Source organism: Anas acuta, chromosome 9 (genome assembly GCF_963932015.1).
Source record: "Anas acuta chromosome 9, bAnaAcu1.1, whole genome shotgun sequence".
NCBI lineage: Eukaryota > Metazoa > Chordata > Aves > Anseriformes > Anatidae > Anas > Anas acuta.
The window spans coordinates 4,711,090-4,731,666 of NC_088987.1; the positions used below are offsets into that span (position 1 = coordinate 4,711,090).

Here is a 20,577-nt window from a genome sequence, read left to right on the forward strand (position 1 = left end):
AACAATTTTTGGACCAACAAAGCCCAGCTAATTTATGTTCTAAATATTAAAACAAAAAACAAATAGCTACCGATACCACCTTGGTTGTTTCAGATTGATAAAGTGTATCCATACACCTCTCTGTTTCTACACTACCACTGTGGTAACACACATCACTGCTTTTTAAGTACACTATTGAAATTACTTTCCTATCTTTTTCTTTAGACTTCCATTTTACAGGTCTTTTGCCTGTGTGCACATGCGTTTACGGATTATTTTGTTACATATAGTTCACATTAGTTTGTGTGTTGTTTTTTTTAATAAATCAGGCACATTTAGATCTGCAGAAAATTGCATTTGTGAAAACCTTTGAGCAAACCTTTCATATTTGGGTCATTTTTTTGGTTCAGACTTGACAAGATTTGTGCTCTTACAGGTATAAGCAGAATGGATGGAAAAAGGAAACAATCTGAGTGATTCCCAAAATTTTAAGCAGCTTGTATCCAAAGCATTAAACAAATTTTAACTACCTTTATATGCATATGTTGTGTTATTTATATGTCAGAATTGCCACAGCTATAATGAGGGAAGTGCTTTCAGTTTAAGAGACAGGAAGAAATAACACCAAGTTCAGTGGTGTTTTTCATTTGGAAGTTAAGAACTACATACAGCAAGTTAATCAAAATGCCACTTATATATCTGTGAACTAGGTTTACTAGCTTTTAAATTCATGCATTCTTGTGGCTAAGAGCTTAAATTCATTTAACTTGGTTTAAAAAAAAAAAAAAAGTACTCCTGGATAAAGAACACAAGCACGCCATTTTTAAGTAAAAGGAGAGCGTACAGAGCAGTGGCAACAACTGCATTTACTCCAGCCTCTTTTAGCTTCAATAGGAATCTTGTTCTACCACATATCTGATTTGCTCTCAAGCAAAACTGCTGCCCAGAGGCAGTCCTAGGTGGAAGCTTTTATCAGTTCCGTCTGCCTGGCTGGCCTCCAGCCTGCAGAGACAAAACAACACAACCTGCAGGCTCTGCCTGCTACAGGGAAGCCTGACTGCAGCCCAGGAAGGGCAATGGAACTACATCTAACTACAGTAAGGCAAGGGAAGCGTGGAATCACAGAACCATTAAGGTTGAAAAAGATCTCCGACCATCCCTCTACCACCAGTATCACCCACGAAGCCATGTCCCTACAGGAGATGCATGCGCAACAGAAATGACTAGCAGAATTAATGCATTTTCATATTAATAGGCTTTTAATAGATTGGGTATTATTTAGTAACAAATTTTATGGCTACTGGTTCAACATCTCATCTCTAATACCACTTCCAACTGTTTTTAGACTCCTCCTAGACTAGAGACCCTGAAGAAACAACCTGCAGTAAGTATGATGTCATCCATTTCACTAGAAGCCAGGTGGAAAAACCTCAAGCATTTATGGCTTCAGGCTATTCCTACCTTACAAGTATTCCGAAACAGCTCCAACTGCCAGGCTGGCGTTTGCAGCTTTGTTCATTACCTCCCCGTAACTGGGTGTCCAGTAGTAATGCTTCTTCAGGCCGTGGGAGAGCTCTGCAAGGTAAACGTGCCCATCCACTTCATAGGGTTCCACATCTGTACAATCAGGTTTCAAGCGGCCCATCTGGATTAATTCTGAAAATGCCTGTCATTAATAAAAACAAAAATCTGACATATAATACAATACTTTGGCTGCAAGGAAGGATCTAGAAGGTATAACACAATCGGCAAGTAGTTGGTCATTTCAGTATGCTGATGACAGGTGACTTGCTACAAGTAGCACCATATTATAAGTATTTTTTAAGAAGTAAATCAAGTGTCTTGATTTACAAGTGCTGTGGTCTTTTAGTGACTGTGAAAACCAGTTTAGAAAAAAAGAAAACCCTCAGAAGAGTTCAGAAGCAACCACTTACCATACAGGTGGCGTCATCAAGTTTGTTCCCCCAGATATAAATGTAGGAAAGTTCCGTGTTTGTTTTCATTGCTTGTGAAAGAGCTACGAGCCCTTTGCCACTTATATTGTTGCTTACTACTGATAACCTAATAAACAGAGAAAGTAGTTATGCAAAGGTGCCACACCACTCCATTCCTATATCTTAGTTAAAAATATTTTTTTTACTGAGTTATATTATTATAGATTTTATATAGTTATATGGGTATGGAAATTGCATACTTGATATTAATAAAATGCAGCGAGATATTTGTGTTAGGTCCAGTGCTATTATAAAACCTTCTTCAGGTTGCTAGAGGCAGCTTGGGCCATGGAATTGTGCTATTTCTCAAGGCACTTCTGTGACTCGCGCAGCCAGGTTGCTCACTTCAGTTCTCCAGTGTCAGTGACTTATTGTGCGGTGGCCACATCTCATCTGTAGTCTGCTTTGAAGCCCAGGCCTTGGCACGGAGCCAGGCTAAGCTTTGATCTTTGCGGACTGGCAGTTATTTTTATGTTAGCGAACCTGGAAGGCTTTCAGAGGCACCTAGCAGCCACCACCTCCTCAGTCTGCTACTTAAAACTAATGGCTTCAGGTAACACCTTTGATCAGCTTTTACATCCTGCCGGCAAGGTTTAATGCGGGCTACAAAATACACCCTGATGGAGAGATTACAGCTCTTTTGGGTTCACCCGGAAGCTAACTTCAACAGAGGATTTTCTTATCTGTTGAAGATCAGAATCAACAAATATAGAGCCTTATCCCTGCACGGAATCTGATTATCTGAAAATTCTGAAGCCCTACAGATGCTGTTGTGTTTACGCTTGCACACCACAGGGACCTATGCAAGAAGAACAAAGCAGATCCCATAGCCTCCCTCATCCCCTTACAGTGACTAGAAGCTGTGAACCACATGCAGGATGCTGAGACCCTCTACAAAACCCATCTAAGCTTCAACCCAAAACCAAAGATAGAAGAACAAGCATGTATCAGGCTATGCAGCAATGGACCCAAGATGAACAAAACAAGTACAGGCACAGAAGGCAAACATGAAGTGTCAGCACTTTGGCCCGCATGGCATTTCTCGGCCTGGCATTTTACTCCTATCATTCATGTGAAGCTACAGGGGGCTTCGTTTAGTTATCCAAACACAAGCCTCTCGTGCCTTGTAGGACACATCAGTATGCCTTGCCCAGCATCCAGCTGCAGGTCTCCAAAAGAACCCGTGTGGCTTCCCTGCAGCATCCTACAGATCTCTCACAGGCCTCAGGGCACCTCAAACGGCCGTGACACCTATGCTTAGGCAAATGAATCCCACACAATCTGGTGCTCACATTTTTTCCTTCTCAGCTGGACCAAAAGATTTGGAACTTCCTGACTTTTCTGTTTTGACTGGTAGCATAAAAACACAAAGTTTTCCTGTCAGTTCAGCCACTGCAAAGACTGAGCTCCTTTTACCCTGAATGGTTATGCCTGCAGCCCCTGGGGGAAGTTACGTGAATACTAACGCCTGAAGAGTCCTGTTGTGCAAAGCCAAAGCTTCACTCAAGTAGATGGCTCCGTCATCTTCTATTCGGTTTGAGTTAAGATCTAGTATTTCCAGGGTTTGGTTCCGTTTTAGTAGTTCTCCCAAAAATTTCACATCATCACGAGTTATCCTATTACTGAAAGAGATTATGTATATTTATATTTTTAAAAAAACACTAAGAAAATGAGTGTCTAATGTTAGTCAAGGCTATGTCATGTAGTAAAACTTACCAGCTAAGATCAAGGTATCTCAGACTGCAGTTTTCATACAACGCCTCACACAGCCGCTCTACACCAAATCTTTTAATTTCGTGCTTGCACAAATGTAGTTCCACAAGAGAAGAGTTATTTTTCAACATCGAAGCTACATGGACTGTGGTCTCTTCCTAGAAATACACACCAAGTTTTATTAAACTCTATTTTAGAATAAGATGTGGTCTTGCTTCAGTAAGAGATGCACAATAGCAAAACTTTTTCATTAGTAGCATTCTTTTTTTGTATATTACAACTTCATATTGAAAATAGCAAGGAAACAATGTATTACAAGAACTCAAAAAAGATGAAAAAATAAAAGTATTTGCAGACTTACAGTACTATATATACATCCTTACAACTATAATGATTCAAACGTTGATGCCCCTGATAGCTGATCAATTTCCCTCCCAGACACTGCTTTTAAAAAACTATGTTTGAGTCAGCCCTCACTAACATCAAAAACATTTTGTCATGACACTCTTATTTCATGGAAAGAGACAGAATTGCTAAGGGGAAAGATACGCCCTGTCACTGTAAGACACAGTAAATTTATTTTGAAATTGTCACATTTAGTTACAAAAGCAACCGAGTGAATTCTTTGAGTCAAAAATAAGGGAGCAATCCAGAGGCCTCAGAAGATGATGGGGTTGAAGGTTGGAACAATGGCAAATAGGAACTCTCACAGATGCAGACTAGGCCTTTACTTTCAATAGTTTCAATTTATTTGTAAGTCTGTACTTGGGCAGATCAAACCCCTTACCCCCCTCTACTTCTTAGTAGAAAAGAAATAACTGTAATCTCTTCAAACTTTTTAAATCACCTTTGGGATATGAGAAGATCTGGCTATCGTGACAGTTTAGTTACATTATCTTGCCATCAGGAAAATGGGGTACACATCACAGGCACCTGAAAACTGCTGCCAGCCTGGCAGGAACAGCTCTGTGACCAAGACTTAGCAGGACCAGCAGCCATTCACAGCAGCTGCATGCCTGCAGGTGAAAGCCTAAAAGGATGCAACAGAAGCTGCATGCCTGCAGGTGAAAGCCCACACCTCTGCGCAAGTACCCATCCAGTGGCCTGTGGTGCTGCCCCCAGCAAACAGGGCCTTACTGATTCTCTTTTCAGCACCCAATTGTTTTGGCAGGTCTGTGTCTTTGTTTTGGATCGCAGATGCATCACAGGTTTTACATTGAGGTTCATTCACTTGTTAAATTCAAGCTTCAAGTTCACATAGTGAAACAAGGAAACCACACAGCGCAGTGAATGTGGCATATTGTTAAAGTATGCCTTTCTTCCTTAGGCTGCAGCCTCTGGCAATTGCCCATGTATCACACTGCTCAGATAAAAAGCAGCCTTTTGTTCTTCCCCTTAGATTCTGCTAAACAGCTTTTATCTCTTCGGTTTGCTGAATGATGCATAAAACTCTCCATGCGCTGGCAGCGGAAGGAATACCCAGTTCAGTAGTACCGAGTCATCTCCATCAGCCCTTTGTTTAACAAAGGCGTACATACCAAGAAAGACATTTAAGATGAAAAAAAAATTAGCCTCCTAGTTAAACAAGAGTGGCTTGGGAGGGCACAAAACTTGTGGCAGAAAAAAATAATAATGAACTCTACATGTATTCATTTTTTTAAACTTATTACATCACTTTGTAAGAAAACCCAGAGTCCTGTAGTCTAGATTTCCATAAATACATCAGCATTGACTTTACTTATGCTTCTCTCTGACTGAGCTGGCACTGCAGTCTACCAACATACCTCTTGGCTGTATAGTAAAGGACGATTTAGGTTTATCGCTTTGACTGATTTGTTCTGAGTCAGGGCTGTTGCTATTGCTATCAGACACTGCGTACCCTGAAAATGGAAAACAAAAACAAAAAAAACTTTAGATAAACCTTTCCAATGTATAGATCAAGCTACTACATTACCATGACTTATTAAAATTGATTGTCAGAAGATCAAAAACACTGAATGGGCTCTGCTTGGAAATACTGTTATTTCTGCCTCCCTGTACCTTGGAGAAATGTAAGTGCTGTAGGCGAGTGCTTACAGGCACCGATGCCAACTCCCCGTGGAATAACAGAATGGAATTAAACTAAGAACTACAAATGACCAGGAAATTTGGCAAGTCAGAAAATAAAAAGCAAGAATAATGCATCTCAGCGAGATCTTTGTCTATGTAATTAATCCCGTACTTCATTTTTCCCCAATTTATGAAGCAAAATATAGCCTGTGTGCGTTCCCCAAGGTCTTCAGTAAAAGTCTTAGCTAACATTTATCCACTAGATAAATGCATGCTAAAAGTGAATTAATGTGGTATAGAGCAGTCAGCGTCTAGAATACAGGCCAATGTGGATTTCTGTATTTCCTTGGTTTGGTCACTACCTTACATTTCTGCTCCTTTCCAATTAGGCTGGTCTACACCTGAAGCTATTTCATTTTAAAACAACTCCGTCAGCTTCCTACCAAGCATAAACATACTAAGTGTTTAAATAAATCTTACTCCAGCAACACTTTCCTTGTTTATGTATTCATAACCTCCACAGTTTCTGGAAGGTATTCCCCCTTCTAGTGTGGGAGCAAATTCTGCAATTCCAGGAAACAAACATAATAAAGTTTTGCTTCTGACCTCCAGGTGACAGCCACGACTGTTACGTTACAGTGCAGCTTACTCTGTATGCCCAACCTACACTTAGCCTGAGAAGTGAGCAGCTTTAACAGAAGGCTGAGAGCAGCCCATCTCATTTTCAAATTAGGGGCCTTCCTATTCAATTCAGCACTGCCATGCCTAAGTCCTTTTTGAGTTGAGCTCTAACAGGAGCAACAGAGCTATGGAAAGGGTGGCTTTCGGGCTTTATAGCACTGCACACTTTAGAAGAACCCCCTTCTTCAGCATGGATCACACAGGATTTAGACAGCATAACAAACAAACAACAGAAACAATGCTGGAATATGTAAACACCAAGCACCTGAATTCCCAGGGACAGTGACTCGAATATATCACTGGTTGTGACTTCAGGGCTTTATGTAACACACCTTCCTAAGCACGAATTGCATTGTTATATGTTGTGTTACCTCCAGCCACCACAAAATGCAAACTCAATGGCAACAGAGGGCACTTCCTTTAAGCAAGCACTACAGGATCTTTGTAACACTGACACATACGATGACTTTGTTAACTGCTGATAATTTTACTGGTTTACTTACCAGATCACAGTCTCCAAGATCTAACTTCTCTAAGGTGGAATTAATTTGTAGCATCGAAGCAAAGTACATTCCACCTTGGTTTCCTATTTTGTTTCCAGTCATTCTCAAATATACAAGGGCTTCATTCCTCTAGACAAAAAAAAAAAAAAAAAAATCCTTTTCAAATGACAAGAACAACACCTGAACAACTGTCCTTTTTCCTGTGAATTCTGCTAGTTGCCACACAGACAAAACATCCCTCTAGAATTGTGCCCAAGTGATAACACTGACTAAGCAGTTGACGCAAGCTTTCCACAACGGAAGCACATCAAGAGTCTGGAAGCAAAGCTTAATTAATTGAAAACTTGTTTCTCCCAAGCAAGCTCACAAGCTGCACACTCATGAAAATAATCCAGGCAGATATTTCTGCATACATTGGCAAGTGAAATGCAAGTTATACCAAAACTCACTTAAACAAGAATACAACGTGCCTTTAAGAAAGCAGAAGATTGCTTGTGTTTCTCAGAGGCTTTGAAATCAAAGCCCAGCAAAGACAATCAATTTCAGTAAGACTTTTTTTACACAGTCAAATCAATGCATCAGTCCTTGCAGGAAAGTTCTGATCAGAGGTTGAGAGAAGTCAGCAGCTCTCCCCCACTTTCCATAGAATTTCGATGGATACAAAACACCTTTTAAATGGATGAAGTCCTAAGTGCAATGCAGAGCAGTTTTCTATTTTTAATTCCTCAGTATCACTGTACTCTTTACCAGAGGTTATAATTAAGTAAGAGATTACAAAACAAGTAGTTCCGTGAGCACAAGTTATAACGAAGCCTGGTTTCATATGGCTTTTACATCTTCCACATGTCCCTGGTCCCCTTTCCCCCAGTGCAGTGCCTCCCTACAGCATCTCCTTCCTTTTTCCTCTCCCTTCACCCATGGGGAGCCCCAGTCAGGTCCTGCCACCTGCCTGCAGGACAAGCTCAGCAAATGCTGCTGTGGGGCTGCACAAATAGCTTTGGGGGATGCTGGCAAGCCCGATGTTGTACAGCTCTACCGTACAACCTTAGTGTTGTGGAGGCCTCACAGATTTAGTTGAAATTAGTTCAAAGACTATGAAGGAGGAAGAAAGAGCCCATGAGAGCCTTGTTTCATAAACACGAGTTGTACATGCAAGCCTCACTTCCTTAGGAAACCACGTTAAAAACAACTAACATGTTTTTGTGCTGTTGCTGTGAGGCAAAGCTTTGAAAATACGTCTCAGACATCTTGACTTGAGACAAGCATTGACATCAAGGTACAGGCAAACTTAATACAAAAATAATTAAAGAGAAAAAAGCTCAAAGGAAAATATTGATGGCATTACACAACTTGGAGCATAGCACAGCATTTTTCACACAAAAATCCAGAGCAATAGTTGTGATAATTAAGTATTAATGGCAGCACAGCGCAACTTTCTCTTGCGTGAAATCTGATTTCTGAAGGCTGCCTTGGGAAAACAAGCAATCCCTGTGTTACAGCAAAATGCTGAATGGGCTGAAGACAGAGGGCCCTTTCAGCCAACTTTGATGTTGGCAGGACAACTAGTACTGTTCATCAAAAGCAAGAAAATATCAAAGTGGATGCCAACGTCTAAAATCTCTCAGACTAATACTCACATGGAGGGCTTTCGCTATCAGCTCTGCTCCACTTGTGCCAATATCATTAAACATCAGGTTAAGGTACCGCAGAGTTGAGTTTTCCTTAGGAACAAATACAGCAGAAAGCAATGAGACTTCTTTTCTAAAGCATGCCCGAACTTTTCAAAAAAGGAGATGTGTCATACACATACCTACAACCTCCATCCTGCACTTTATAGACAGAACCTGATTTGGAGAAGTGGTTTGAGAATACTAAAGTGCATCGAATGAGGGAGAGAGAAAAACAAGCAGTGTTTAAATCCTCATGGGGCTTACAATAGCCACCTAGGAACCCATATGACCAAACAAGGCAGGTGGTTAAGCTCACATGTAGACCTCCAGGTACTTTGTGAACTTGAAGGCACTCCCCTGAGCTCTAGAAATACAGGCACAGAGTGGAAACTCACCACTTTCAGTCTGTATTTCAAGTGCTAACAATGACGGAAAGGAAGCGTTAAAGGTTCCTATGTTTAGAACCACAGAAAGGCTAATAGAAAGGATAAAGTATCTGAAACAAAGTCCCTGGCACACTTGACGCTATCATTACATCCTTTGTTTAATTGAATGTAAGCCTAAAAGCCTTCTGGTTTATTCCACCATTCATTCTTCACGGCACCCTAGATAAATATCAAACTCTTTTGCTCTCAGAAATTAAAAATCTCCCCCAGAGAATGCAATCTGAGATTCTAGTGGGATGGATTTGGATACAAACGTCAAAATCAGTGGAATTCTGCCAAACCAATGCATTCTTGTCTCAAATACATCACAGAAATATTAACATAGCCAAATAAATCATATTGCTGAAACATAAACATCATTTTGGCACCTGGAGGAGTGTTGCCATGTGCTTTGCTCCAACATCAGTCAATACATTATACCTAAGATCCAAACCTGAAAAAGATGAAGAATGAGACAAATGTATACCTACAATTAATTGATCTATGAACAAAAAGAAACAAAGATGAACTAAGGCTGAAGTCAAGACTGCTTATGTTTTATGTTTCTTATTTTTTTATATGATGTTTAGCTGCCCATTGATGTTGAACCACCACAATATTAGCACATCAAACACAGAAAGAAAAAACTCACCTGTGACAAATATAGAGCTGTGTAAGACAAAGGCAAGAACTTGAAGATCTTCATCTGTAACTCTCTGCACAGGCACTAAATGATTATTTCCAGCTATTTTTAATGTGATCCCTTTTATCTGTTTCCTGTAACACAAAAATGTAAGAACATCGTGAGAGGGAAAGTGATACAGAAAAATGAATTCTCTCTCCATATAAGAAATGTATCTATGTGAGACCTTACTTGTGCTCTTGCTGCTGTAGCTAACTGTGGTAATGCCATAACAGACAGTATGATTCACCCTGTACCTAAGCTCTATCCATTTTGATACTCTCAAGACACTGCGTTGCTGCAAGACCACACATACACAGAGAGCAGGAAACAGCAAGATGAGGGGAGGGCAAATAAAAATAAAGAAACTGTCCTGGAGGTTACCTTATCATCTCCTTGCTACCTTTCTTTTATCTACTCTATCCCACCCCCAAAATAAAAAACTAACACAAACCACTACCTTACCCTGTCTTCTCTTGGGTTCTCTCTCCAAATGATAATTAATCCTGCTCCTAGGAGCACCCACGAAAGGAAGCCCTATTTTGCCATGCAAGGAGAGACAGTTTGGGTGGTTAATACCTTGTCAGGCCTCAGAGACAGTTCAGGAAAGCATTACCAGCTGGAAGCTAACTGGATGCAGCTGAAGCTTTTTAAACAGGAGCAAGATGCAATGGAGTTAGAATGACTATAGACACTGGGTTTGGCTTCCTTAAGGGATGTAAAGTCACCATTCTGTACCCGTTTCACCTTTGATTTTACTGCTTGTAAAGCTGTCCAGAAGGGATATACAGCTACAAACTTCTGAAATATGATTTCAAGATGAGTCAAACCAAAACTTCTGCAGTAAATGCTAAGCGTGATCTGTGTTTAAGCCTGAAACTGCATAAACTTTCTCACTGTTCAATTCCTTGTCCCGCTTCTTGTTTAAGGAGTTCAGAAGAATCTGAAAAATGCTGTTTGTTGTTTCCTTACATGTTATCACTTTTATCAGCTTCTTGAAGCACACGAGCAATGAAAGGGTTTTCAGGTTGGCTCAGGTTTTGGCAAGCCTGCAAATACTGCTGGTGAAGGTCTGGAAGAACTGACATGACAGTGCTTGAAAATAAAACAAACTGTTATTGCATCGTTACAGCAGCCTAGCAACATCTCCATGGACGCAAGTTCTGTTGTGCTGGGAGATATATAACAATAAAAATGGGCTTGGGCTGAAAAGGGTTACCATTATTCAAATGTTATACAGGGATAACAGATAGATACAGACGGAGGGGGGAAAAAAGGAAAAAAAATGTGGAATTGTGTATATATTCCTGATCTGCCACCACAGAGGATCTGAGCCTTTAGATATAATATTCATATAGATAGATCCCTTCTCCTTGTAAAAAGGACTGTTTCCTGCAGTTTGTGACTAAATCTAATCCACCGTGTTGCCGTTACCTGAGACAATCAGCCCAAAAGAGGACTGAAGGTGGGAAGCTTTGGGAGGAGTCTCAGCCTCAGTGAGAGCAGCAAAGCTGCAAGGCCCCGAGCAAACTGCCCTCCTGCCCCCAGTGTCTTGGGATCTGGATACAAAAGCTGCAGCTTTGAAAGGGGCCTGGGGTGCACGTGGCAGCTACAGGAGGCACCTTTCGGCTCGGGTGTGCCACCTGAACAGCAGGCTCACACCAAGCACCACAGCAAGCACATCCCCATGGCCGCTGCTTCCCAGGGCCCGCCATTGCTCCCGGCTCCTCAGCACCCTCCCCGTGCACACCCGCGCCGTGGGCTGGGCCCGTTACCACACAGCCAATATCCAAGGGAGCGTCCGTGCCCGCTTTTCGGGGGGCAGCCTCAGCCTGCCCGTGGGTGAGAGGCGCAGGAGGAGGCCGCAGCCTCCGGTGTCCCCTCAGGGCTCTGGCAGCGGTCCCAGCCCAGAAGGGAGAGGTCTGAAGGCCGGGCAGGGGCAGCGTCACCGTCACACACTGCCCGTCACACCAGGCTCGCTTAGCCCCAGAATATGTTAGTCAGTGGCATGCCCGTGTCCTCCTAGGAGCCTTGGCACGAGTTAGCGTAGCTATGGGGATTAGCAGTTACTTGGGAGGTGCCCCAGCCCCTCCTTTCCACTGAGGAGAGCCTTCCTCTGACCCCCATAAAACCCAGGGCTGGGCTGGGATCACACTCTCTCCTCACCACACAAGATGCAGGGCTCACTCCAGAACGCTGAATTCAGAACTAATAAAAAAGAAAATGCCCTTATACCATGGCTGCGTGAAACTGCAAAGCTTAGAGTGGGTCTCCCCCACCTCGTTGTTTCAGTTCTTTCTCCTTGTTCTGGTGACCTGGGGAAAGCACCTGGGGGAACATGAAGGGCCTCAGGTAGGAGGTGACTGATGGCTGCCTCCTGACTTCAGCCTTCCCCTCCTCTCTTTCAGCTTGTCTTAAATGTCAGCCAAAAGGTGTCCTCCACCCACTCCTGTAGACACAGTCAGCCAGGTGGTTGCTCCTTTCCACCTCCTTACTCTTTCACAGTCCAAATACTGCAATTTAAAGGTTATCAGATAGCAGGCTTACCGGTGTCTCTCCAGCTCAGAAACTACTGAGTGTTATAAAAGAAGGTACCACCTTTTTATAGGAAGGCTCTTGTCAGCTTTACAGTCAGCATAGCTGAAGACAGAACTCAGCACTTTTAAATTAAGAACCAAGGAAGATGCTTCCTCCAGCCCCACTGACTTCACAAAGGTCACCCTCTGATCCCCCTGTTGGGGCACGTCGGGACGCTGGGTTCCAAGTCACAGTCCTGCTGTACACACATCCCCTCCATGTCAAGGCATGGAAGCAGGTTTTTTGGAGTGGTACAGCCATGATCAGAACCTGTCCCTAAATGCTAAATTCTTCCAGTCTTTATTTAGTGCAAGAAGGTGTTTGAGTACTGCCGATTTTTTTTTTTTTTTTCTCTTCTGAAATTAAAAATAAGGAGCACAGATGGTTGAGTCTCAGGAGAGCGTGGATGCCAGCACAAGGGACATTCATTACCCTAAAGATGAACCTGTCTGCTCTGAGGATGACCTTGTTCAGACTGCACAAGAAATAACAGAGAATGAAGCTCCGGAGAACAAAGCTCCAGAGAATGAAGCTCTGGAGAATGAAGCTCTTTTTCCCCCATACATCACAGACAGGATATTTTTTATTGATTTGGCCAATAAGCAACTGCAAACCATTTCACCAGAGGTCTTCAGTCTAGAGCATCTGGAGGAGCTGCACGTAGAAAAGAACCTAATTGTGAGCATCCCCAAAGCCATAAATCGCCTGAGGAACATGAAGGTTCTCTACTTGAATCAGAATCACATACAGGACATATGTGAAGAACTGGGGGAGCTGAAACGTCTTCTGAGCTTAGATTTAAGTAACAATCCCCTCTCTTACAGTTCGCTGCTGGTTATCAGCAACTTGCAGTCCCTTCGTCAGCTCAGGCTCTACAAAACAAACTTGCGGGAAATCCCAGTGCAGATCTGCAACTACCTCCACCATGTTGAACTGCTTGGCCTTTCTGATAACAACCTACAGTGTCTGCCTAAAGAAATAGCGAACCTGACAAAACTCAAGGAAATTTACCTCAAAAAAAATAGATTCAAAATTTTCCCTGTTGAGGTTTGTCAGATTGCTATCTTAGAAATAATAGATCTGGAAGAAAATCTAATCAGTCTCATCCCGCAAGAGGTAGGTTTGTTGACAAACTTAGTTAAGCTATTTTTAGCTTTTAATAAGTTATCCTCCATTCCTCCTACACTGCAATACTGCCAGAAGTTGGCTGTGCTGGATCTGTCTTACAATCTCCTGCGCAAGCTTCCCCGAGGTTTGAAGAAGCTCACAGAAATGGTAGATCTCAAATTGTCTGGTAACAGCCTGAAGAAGTTCCCATACCAGACGCGCTTCTGGACATCGCTTTCCCGTGTTTATCTGAGGAACACTGGACTGCACAAAGTACCCATCTCCTTCACCAGATTAACCAATGTCAGGGTGCTAGATCTGACTGAAAATTGCTTTGATGAAATTCCTAAAGGAATATGCACTATGAAAAGCCTGGAAGTATTGGCTCTGGATGACAATCAAATACAGGAGGTATTTATTTCTTTGTTTCTGTTTTTATTTTATTGAGACACCCCATTTTGCAAAGTCTAAGTTCTTCATTTCAGCTGAGTCCCACCTTTCTCTACTAAAGTGAGATGTGTTCCACCTGGCACACACCTGAGCGTAGGTAACTCATTATTATTGACATCCGAGTATTCAGACAGGGAAAGAGAAGCAAGAATGTAGAAGCACTGACCTTTGTGTGGAATAGTAAAGATGAAATAGTGACTGGAGGGAAGGGATTGCTTCTTTCTTTCTTTTTTTTTTTTTTTTTTTTTTCATCTTTTTTCTGCACATATGGGAAAATAAAGACCTGCACTTGTGTAGAACCAAAGCATCACAAACTGAACCAGAGCAGAGGGCAACTTTAAGATGGATGTGATATTGTTAATGCCTTTAACATTGTTAACTTTTTGCTGTTTGTTTGATAAAGAACAGTTACGTACTCTAAATGGTGCAATTATAAGCATGACATGCTCGGTTTTAGGTCTGAGAATACATCTCCCTTTTTTAAGTAAATGCAACTCCTTCTTCCAATGAGATTTCCATCAGTGCAATTTTCTTCTTTTGGGTTACATTTACAGAAGTAGTAATTCATGCAAAAGAATCGCTTTCAGAGTTGATCCATTTAATGACTCTCCCCTGCACTGAGCATACAAAAGGAGGTGAAGAAGCAGACAAATGTTTCTGCTAAGAAGAAAATCAACCCCATAAGAAATCTCTACAGCAGAGGAAATAATCAACAGTAGTGCAGCCCCACAACTTTTTCCTAGAAATTTTCCCCTAAAAATAAAATCACTAAGACTACTGCATAAGTGACTTAATGTATTCTTTTCTTTTTTTTTTTTTTTTTTTTTTTTTTGACAACTGTCTAGATACCAGTGGAAATACAAGAATTGACAAATTTAAAATGCCTTAGCCTGTCTGAAAACCAGTTCAGTATCTTTCCAATGGAAATCTTTCTCCTGGAATCATTAGAGAGGTTATACCTGGGACAAAATAAAGGAATTAAATTCACAAGTCTGCCAGGAGACATCATCAAATTGCAGGTAGGAGCAACAGAAGGGGAAAGATCTTTTGTTGCTGTGGCCTGGCACTTTTGTGGGCTTCAGCTGCTCCCAAATGCAAGGCTGAAAGTTCTCCTGATCTCTTTAGGTACATGGTACAGCATCAGGCCAGGGCTGTTAAAATGGGAAGAATATCAATACTCAGTGTTTAAAACTCATGCACTCTCTCTCTCTATCTGGTAGTTATCCCAATAGTGTCTAAGCTTTTAAACCTCACTTCTGCACTTATTGATGTTCTCTGCATATTAATTATAAAGCAAGTTAAGGAAAAATCCTTCAGTTCTGAAAAGTTATATGCATGTATTTTCCAGAATCTGAAAGAACTGTATATGGAGAATAACTATCTGGAATACCTGCCCCCAGAGGTCGGCTCGTTGACCCACTTGAAAATACTTGACTGTCACAACAACCTCCTTAAGGAGCTCCCAGAGTCTGTATGCCAGCTACAAGGTGAAAAATTGTGTTTGTGGCCCTAATGACACAGATACCAGTAAGCATCCCGGGGTTAGGAGGGAGAGGAGGAACGCAGTGCATTGTGCAGTGCTCGTCCAGTAATTGTAAGGGCCAAAACGGACAGAGGCTAAGAGGTGGAAGGGTGAGGGAAGTGCTGTGCCCAAGCCAAGTGGACAGGAGGTCCTTCCTGGTGACCCTCCCCAACCCCAGGAGCCCAGGGACGGGGTGTCTCCAAGCTCCAAGCAGACCTCTGATGGGAGAAGACCTGATGGGTCAGCACCAGTGACCCCAGGGCAGTGGTGAGGAACCTGCTTTCTGGGGTCACTCCCCAGCCCAGTCTTCCCAACTTCCCCAGTTCACTAACACTGCTGGTGCACCACTTAGCAGGACTTCTGAAAGCTGGATTTGGCCACCAGCCTGCCAGGTGAAAGTCTTCACCCAGCCAAGTTAGTGCATTGCTAGGAGAGTCCCAGTCCCATCCCTCCACTCTTGGAGAGGCACTCTGAATTTTCAATACACAAACTCTTACCCTACACAGACTGAATTGTTCGGGCCTCACCAATATGCTGTTCACAGGGAGCAGGCAGGAATCCCTGCCTTCCACGTCATTCCTGTTCTTTGTGTTGCAGCTCTCTGCTTTTGTGCATTCAGGTTTGCAGAAACTGCTCCTTCAGGACAATCAGCTGTCCCAGCTGCCCGAGGATTTGGCCAGCCTGCAGCAGCTGGAGGTGATCCTTGTGGACGGGAACCCTATGACAGACCCTCCGATCGAAGTGTGCTGCCAGGGGACATCTGCTATCTTGGAGTACTTACAGGAAAAAAAGCGTAAAAAAGCCATGGCCGTGAAGGTACCTGTGTTAAGAAAGCAACCGCAAATGCACACACACAGCAGCGGGTTTAGTAATCAGATAGTTTGTAGAACAACCTACAGAGCACTCTGTGCAATATCAAAAACACCTTAAAACATTGTTTGCATCAGCTACTGTGGAGCCATACTTCTAAAACTGGTCATGTTAAGGTAAAGCACGGGGAACTACCAGGAAATAGAGCACTGGGCAGCTGGCAGAAATGTAGCAGAAGGTTGTCAGTGCCCCACCAGGTCACAGTCAGCAGTGCGGCCCTTGGAACTCGCAATGGAGCTTGGGCAGTGACAGGGGAATGGTTACTGCCCCTAAAAACAAGTCAGGTCCTCTAAGTCAAGACACTGTGTAGAGACAAATCTATCTGCCACTCTTGTTGACTGTGCTTTGACTGTAGAAAGTTGCAGTTGCTGGCACATTGAACAAAACATTTTTTTGTGTGAGGGGTATTTTTGTTAATTTCTTTCTTTTTTCCCCCCAAAGGAAGAGCAGTTTTTACCACCCAATGGGCCATGGAATGAATTAACTCAGAAAAAAGTATGAGGCAAGAAGGAAGGAAGGGCAAACGCTCAGCCTTTGATTCTTCTGAAACTAAAATTCTTCCTCTCCTTCTGTAGTGTCTGCTATTTCTTCACGAATTAATGTGTTTCTCCCAAACTTCTCTTCTGAACTAAGTGATGGCATTTAAAAATGTGTAGACATAGTCATTTCCCACTCAGAGAGTCTGGAGGACAGCAGTGTTAGTGTCCTCCCTGGTGAGGAATTCCTCTTGAAAAAGTAACACAATAAAAGAAGTCAGGTGGCTGTCAGTCAAGCTGCAAACAATGTGGTTGAATGCAGAATAAGAGTTGGTTTGGAGACCACGGTGTGTCAAGCTTTTTGTATCAAGAATAACCAGCAGTAATACTGCTCCACACAACTGTTTGCTTTTACCCTTTTCCGCAAGGTAACCAGACTGTTCTCTCTTTTTGAGATCAAAAATCTGTGGCAAGGGTTGATGACCAAGAAGGGGATTGGACCTCTGTTGACACTGAAGAGTCTAGCAGACACAAAAAAGGAAAAGAAAGGAAAAGAAAAGGGAAAACAGAAACCTGGGAAAAAAGCAAACACCAAAAAATGATCTTTGTGCAGTCACTGGAACAGAACTTCTCATTTACAAGAAGAGCAAACGTGAGCAGAGATAAGTGAGTAGGAGACAAGCAGTAGTATTAAAGCATTTCAAGGAGTGAGTGTTACAATGAAAACTTTTGTTTTGTTTTCTGAGGCTTGTTTTAGTTCTTTTGTCATCATTTGCTCCAGCTGAATCTGGAGATATCAAATCTGCTGAAATATTCTGAATACATTATCTCAAAGCATAGGGGCAGATGATTAACTGGAAATTAATCTAATCTGCAGGAATCTGGTGCAATGAAGTGTTCATTGTTCTGAATTCCAAAGGATTGTACATCCAATACTGAGAAACCTATTTTCTAGTCAGTGAGGTACATCCTACCTAGAATAAAACAATAATTGTAGCCCTGCATACTAGCAGCTATTTGATGACTTTTGCATTCATAAATTATCAAAATCTTGTTTGGAAATATGGAGCAGGATTCCAGGCAGCCAGAACACACACACACTTCCACCACAGTCTGCAGTACCTTGAAAGAGGATAAAGAGCTGTTTTAAAAGCATTTCTACACTTTTGCAATAATGTTCCCTAACATTTTGACACGCTGTAGTTATAGTATCTTGAATGACTGCAAGCTGTCAAATCCTGAGCTTTATAGCTCATCCCTGAGATAGCTTGGTGACAGTTTGCAAAATGCCTGTGTACAACGTGTTTATGTGAAAACAGTGAGCTTGCAGAATGCAGTATTCTGCAGTGATTCTAGCATGCCGAATTTATATGCAAACATACCTCTCCACAGCACTTGCTAGGACTACCAGTGACCTGTCAGACATCCACTCTGTCTAGTTTTTACTCTTTGCTCAGTCAGTCACTCTTCGCATCCCTACAGATTTCCGTCTGCAACATCCATTCAGCACAGAGCTGAGCTAGGAGCAGCCACGGTGCAGACCCAAACTGCAGGAGCGGGTGGGAGCAGAAACCTAATTAGTTTCATTGGCAGGTCAGACCTTCAGTCCTCTCCCTCCCTGTGCCTGCGTTGCCTCAGAGAAAGAGAAGTTGGTGGCACCCTGAAGGAGGTGGTGAAGGCAGGGTCACTGAGACTCAGCTCTTCCCAGAGCTCTGCTCCAGGTCCTGCTCTTCTGAGTGCTGTGGCTACATCTGCATCCAGGGTATGGATCTCACTGCTGTTTGGCTCTTGAACCTGTTGATACTGAAATCTCGGTAATATGCTTGCTGGCAGGAGAGAACCGGGGACTTTTAAGTGCAGAAAAGTGGGATTGCTCAGTTTTGGTTTTCCATCTTACTAGGTAATCGATGATGTTTAGACTGTCTGGAGGTGTCTTAGGGAATTTTTTCACCTTAAGTGAAGGTGAAGAGGCACAGAGAAAAGTGTGATTCAGAGACTGCTGAGGAGGAAAACAATGGAAGAGAGATTTCCAGGAAGACTGGCAGATAGACAGGATAATAGAAGGGATTTAATAAAAGCTTTTTAGTGGTAGAATAGGCACGACAGAATCGTGAAAGAGTGAAGGACAGAGAAGGGGATCCAAACAAGCAAGTGGAGAGGTTACTAACAGTGAGTCTGCACTGTGCCCTGGAGCTGAGAATGAGGAACCCAAGTATAGCACAGCAGTGAGGCCCACCACAGTCTGAATTAGATGGAGAGGTTCAAGTGAGAGAGGAGAGATTCACAGAGATTCCCAAAGAACAGAATCATTTTCCCAGTTGGACCAAAGGCAGATTTGACAGGGAAAGCCACAGGAAGAGAAGTGATTAAGAGTTTGGGTATGCTGGTGTTAAACAGAGGTGATAATATTTCCACATGAAAATAATTCTCCTGGCCTGAGTGACTGAAAGACTCCCTCATTAGCCCTATATAGAATAGGGGCTCTTTGCTTCATTTCCGAGGTTGAACATACCTGCAGCTGATCCTATTTTGCAGCAATTCCCTATTACCTCTGACCACAACACTCCGGTTCATCTCACAGTCCTCAGAGCTGGGGGAGCCAAGTGCACTTCTCAGTGAAACTGAAAATGCAACCAGGAAGTCCAGGGAGACCCTTGTGTGAAATCATGGATTAAACAACAAAGGGGTATCAGCACAACCTGTTTAGCTGCTGTTATAGCCCTGACCAGCCAGAAGTTGGTGTTGGAAGGGTCACCCAGGATGAAAGCTGAATATTGACCTGCCTCTGCATGGGAGGAATTGCTGAGGGGTCCTTGCAAGTTAGGAAAGTGCCAGTGAACGGTCCTGTTGTGCCTCTCCTCCAGGAGACTGCTGCAGCATGTAGACATACTCAGGGCTAATTGAGCAGTACTTTATCCCTCAAGCTGCCTCAGGATTTCTCTAAGACTCCTCACTCAGTGGGCAGATCCAATATCTTTACTTCCTAAAATACCTTACCAATGAATAATCCCACTGCAGACTTTGAGCTCATGCGTGAGTTAACAGGCTCCATGACACAAGTCAGTATGCCAGAATTTGGTTCTGTGTAAATAGGTACAATATTTGGCAATAAATGCCAAATAAGAAATTATCAAACGTAAAAACAGGAGCCACTTGTATGGATCCAAGTTAGTGATTTTTCTAACAGGTTTGGGTGTAAAGGAGGATGCTCTGCTCCTACTTAGAAGCTGCCCTGTGGCTTTTAATAATAGCCTTTGCTTCCCTGGCTTGGTTTCCTCCATGTTTAGGGTAAGAGAAAGAACACATTTTATGTCACAATGTGCTAATGGATTAATCCTGAATGGATTAATCCTGAATGCAGAGAGCATGAAGGCACTCCAAGAACTCCTACTGGCTTTGATAAATGTGGGATCAGAATCCTCAATCTCGAGGTCTGATTTTGTGCTGCATGTCATAAAATGTTCAGTGCAGGGAGCTCAACCCAGTTAAAGATGGAACACCTCAGGATGTGAAGGAGCATCTGAAGTATCCTGAAATTTCTTCATAGCCTAACCCAGAATGCTTACGAATTACTCTGTATTCCAAATCCTTACTAAAATAGCAGAACATATCTGATCTAACCTTCTGCAGCATTTTCTTTGCCCAAGGCTTGCAAAGACACCAATCAACCGTTTCTTACCTTGATTTCACGCTGATTCTGTATGCAGAACTCATCTACACTATCAGATGGCATCGAGGGCCGGAGCAGAGGCAGAACAGCTCCGTCTGCATTCTTCTTACTGGACTGATATATAATCCTGAGCTGTGAGATTTGGAAAGCATCCCAACAATTATGTAGCTTTAAAGCATTCCCAAAGGGGCAGACGTTTGGGGGAAGAA

At 42.6% G+C, this 20,577-nt stretch overlaps 2 protein-coding genes across 5 annotated transcripts; one reads left to right on the plus strand and one right to left on the minus strand.

The window, feature by feature from the left end:
• Positions 1 to 287: 287 nt before the first annotated feature.
• On the minus strand, positions 288 to 20,514 carry LRRC34 (leucine rich repeat containing 34). 4 transcript variants are annotated; one of them, XM_068691569.1, is made up of 11 exons: positions 20,378 to 20,514; positions 10,669 to 10,791; positions 9,667 to 9,791; positions 9,404 to 9,468; positions 8,557 to 8,640; positions 6,920 to 7,048; positions 5,471 to 5,566; positions 3,690 to 3,844; positions 3,440 to 3,595; positions 1,914 to 2,040; positions 288 to 1,645 (listed from the first exon to the last, which is right to left on the minus strand). In XM_068691569.1, exons 1-11 carry the CDS (start codon positions 20,410 to 20,412, stop codon positions 1,442 to 1,444), a joined length of 1,299 nt encoding a protein of 432 aa, XP_068547670.1. In that variant the 5' UTR covers positions 20,413 to 20,514; the 3' UTR covers positions 288 to 1,441. The 4 variants fall into 4 exon arrangements, with proteins under 4 accessions (XP_068547670.1, XP_068547671.1, XP_068547672.1 ...); XM_068691570.1 differs by lacking the exon at positions 20,378 to 20,514 and adding an exon at positions 11,472 to 12,033; XM_068691571.1 differs by lacking the exon at positions 10,669 to 10,791 and having other exon boundaries at positions 20,378 to 20,513.
• On the plus strand, positions 12,018 to 17,651 carry LRRIQ4 (leucine rich repeats and IQ motif containing 4). Its single transcript, XM_068691573.1, has 5 exons — positions 12,018 to 13,791; positions 14,676 to 14,849; positions 15,179 to 15,317; positions 15,897 to 16,168; positions 17,154 to 17,651. The coding sequence occupies exons 1-5, from the start codon at positions 12,655 to 12,657 to the stop codon at positions 17,298 to 17,300; spliced, it is 1,869 nt and encodes a 622-aa protein (XP_068547674.1). The 5' UTR covers positions 12,018 to 12,654; the 3' UTR covers positions 17,301 to 17,651.
• Positions 20,515 to 20,577: the final 63 nt, after the last annotated feature.

Excerpts from the sequence above, each read along its gene's own strand:
- LRRIQ4 (XM_068691573.1), top strand. The coding sequence starts at position 12,655 with ATGGTTGAGTCTCAGGAGAGCGTGGATGCCAGCACAAGGGACATTCAT. Across the intron at positions 13,792-14,675 it reads ATGACAATCAAATACAGGAG|ATACCAGTGGAAATACAAGA; the intron begins GTATTTATTTCT and ends ACAACTGTCTAG. Across the intron at positions 16,169-17,153 it reads AAAAAGCCATGGCCGTGAAG|ATCAAAAATCTGTGGCAAGG; the intron begins GTACCTGTGTTA and ends TCTCTTTTTGAG.
- LRRC34 (XM_068691569.1), bottom strand. The coding sequence starts at position 20,412 with ATGAGTTCTGCATACAGAATCAGCGTGAAATCAAG. Across the intron at positions 9,469-9,666 it reads CAGCTCTATATTTGTCACAG|GTTTGGATCTTAGGTATAAT; the intron begins GTGAGTTTTTTC and ends CATCTTTTTCAG. Across the intron at positions 7,049-8,556 it reads TGATAGCGAAAGCCCTCCAT|AGGAATGAAGCCCTTGTATA; the intron begins GTGAGTATTAGT and ends TTTTTTGTCTAG.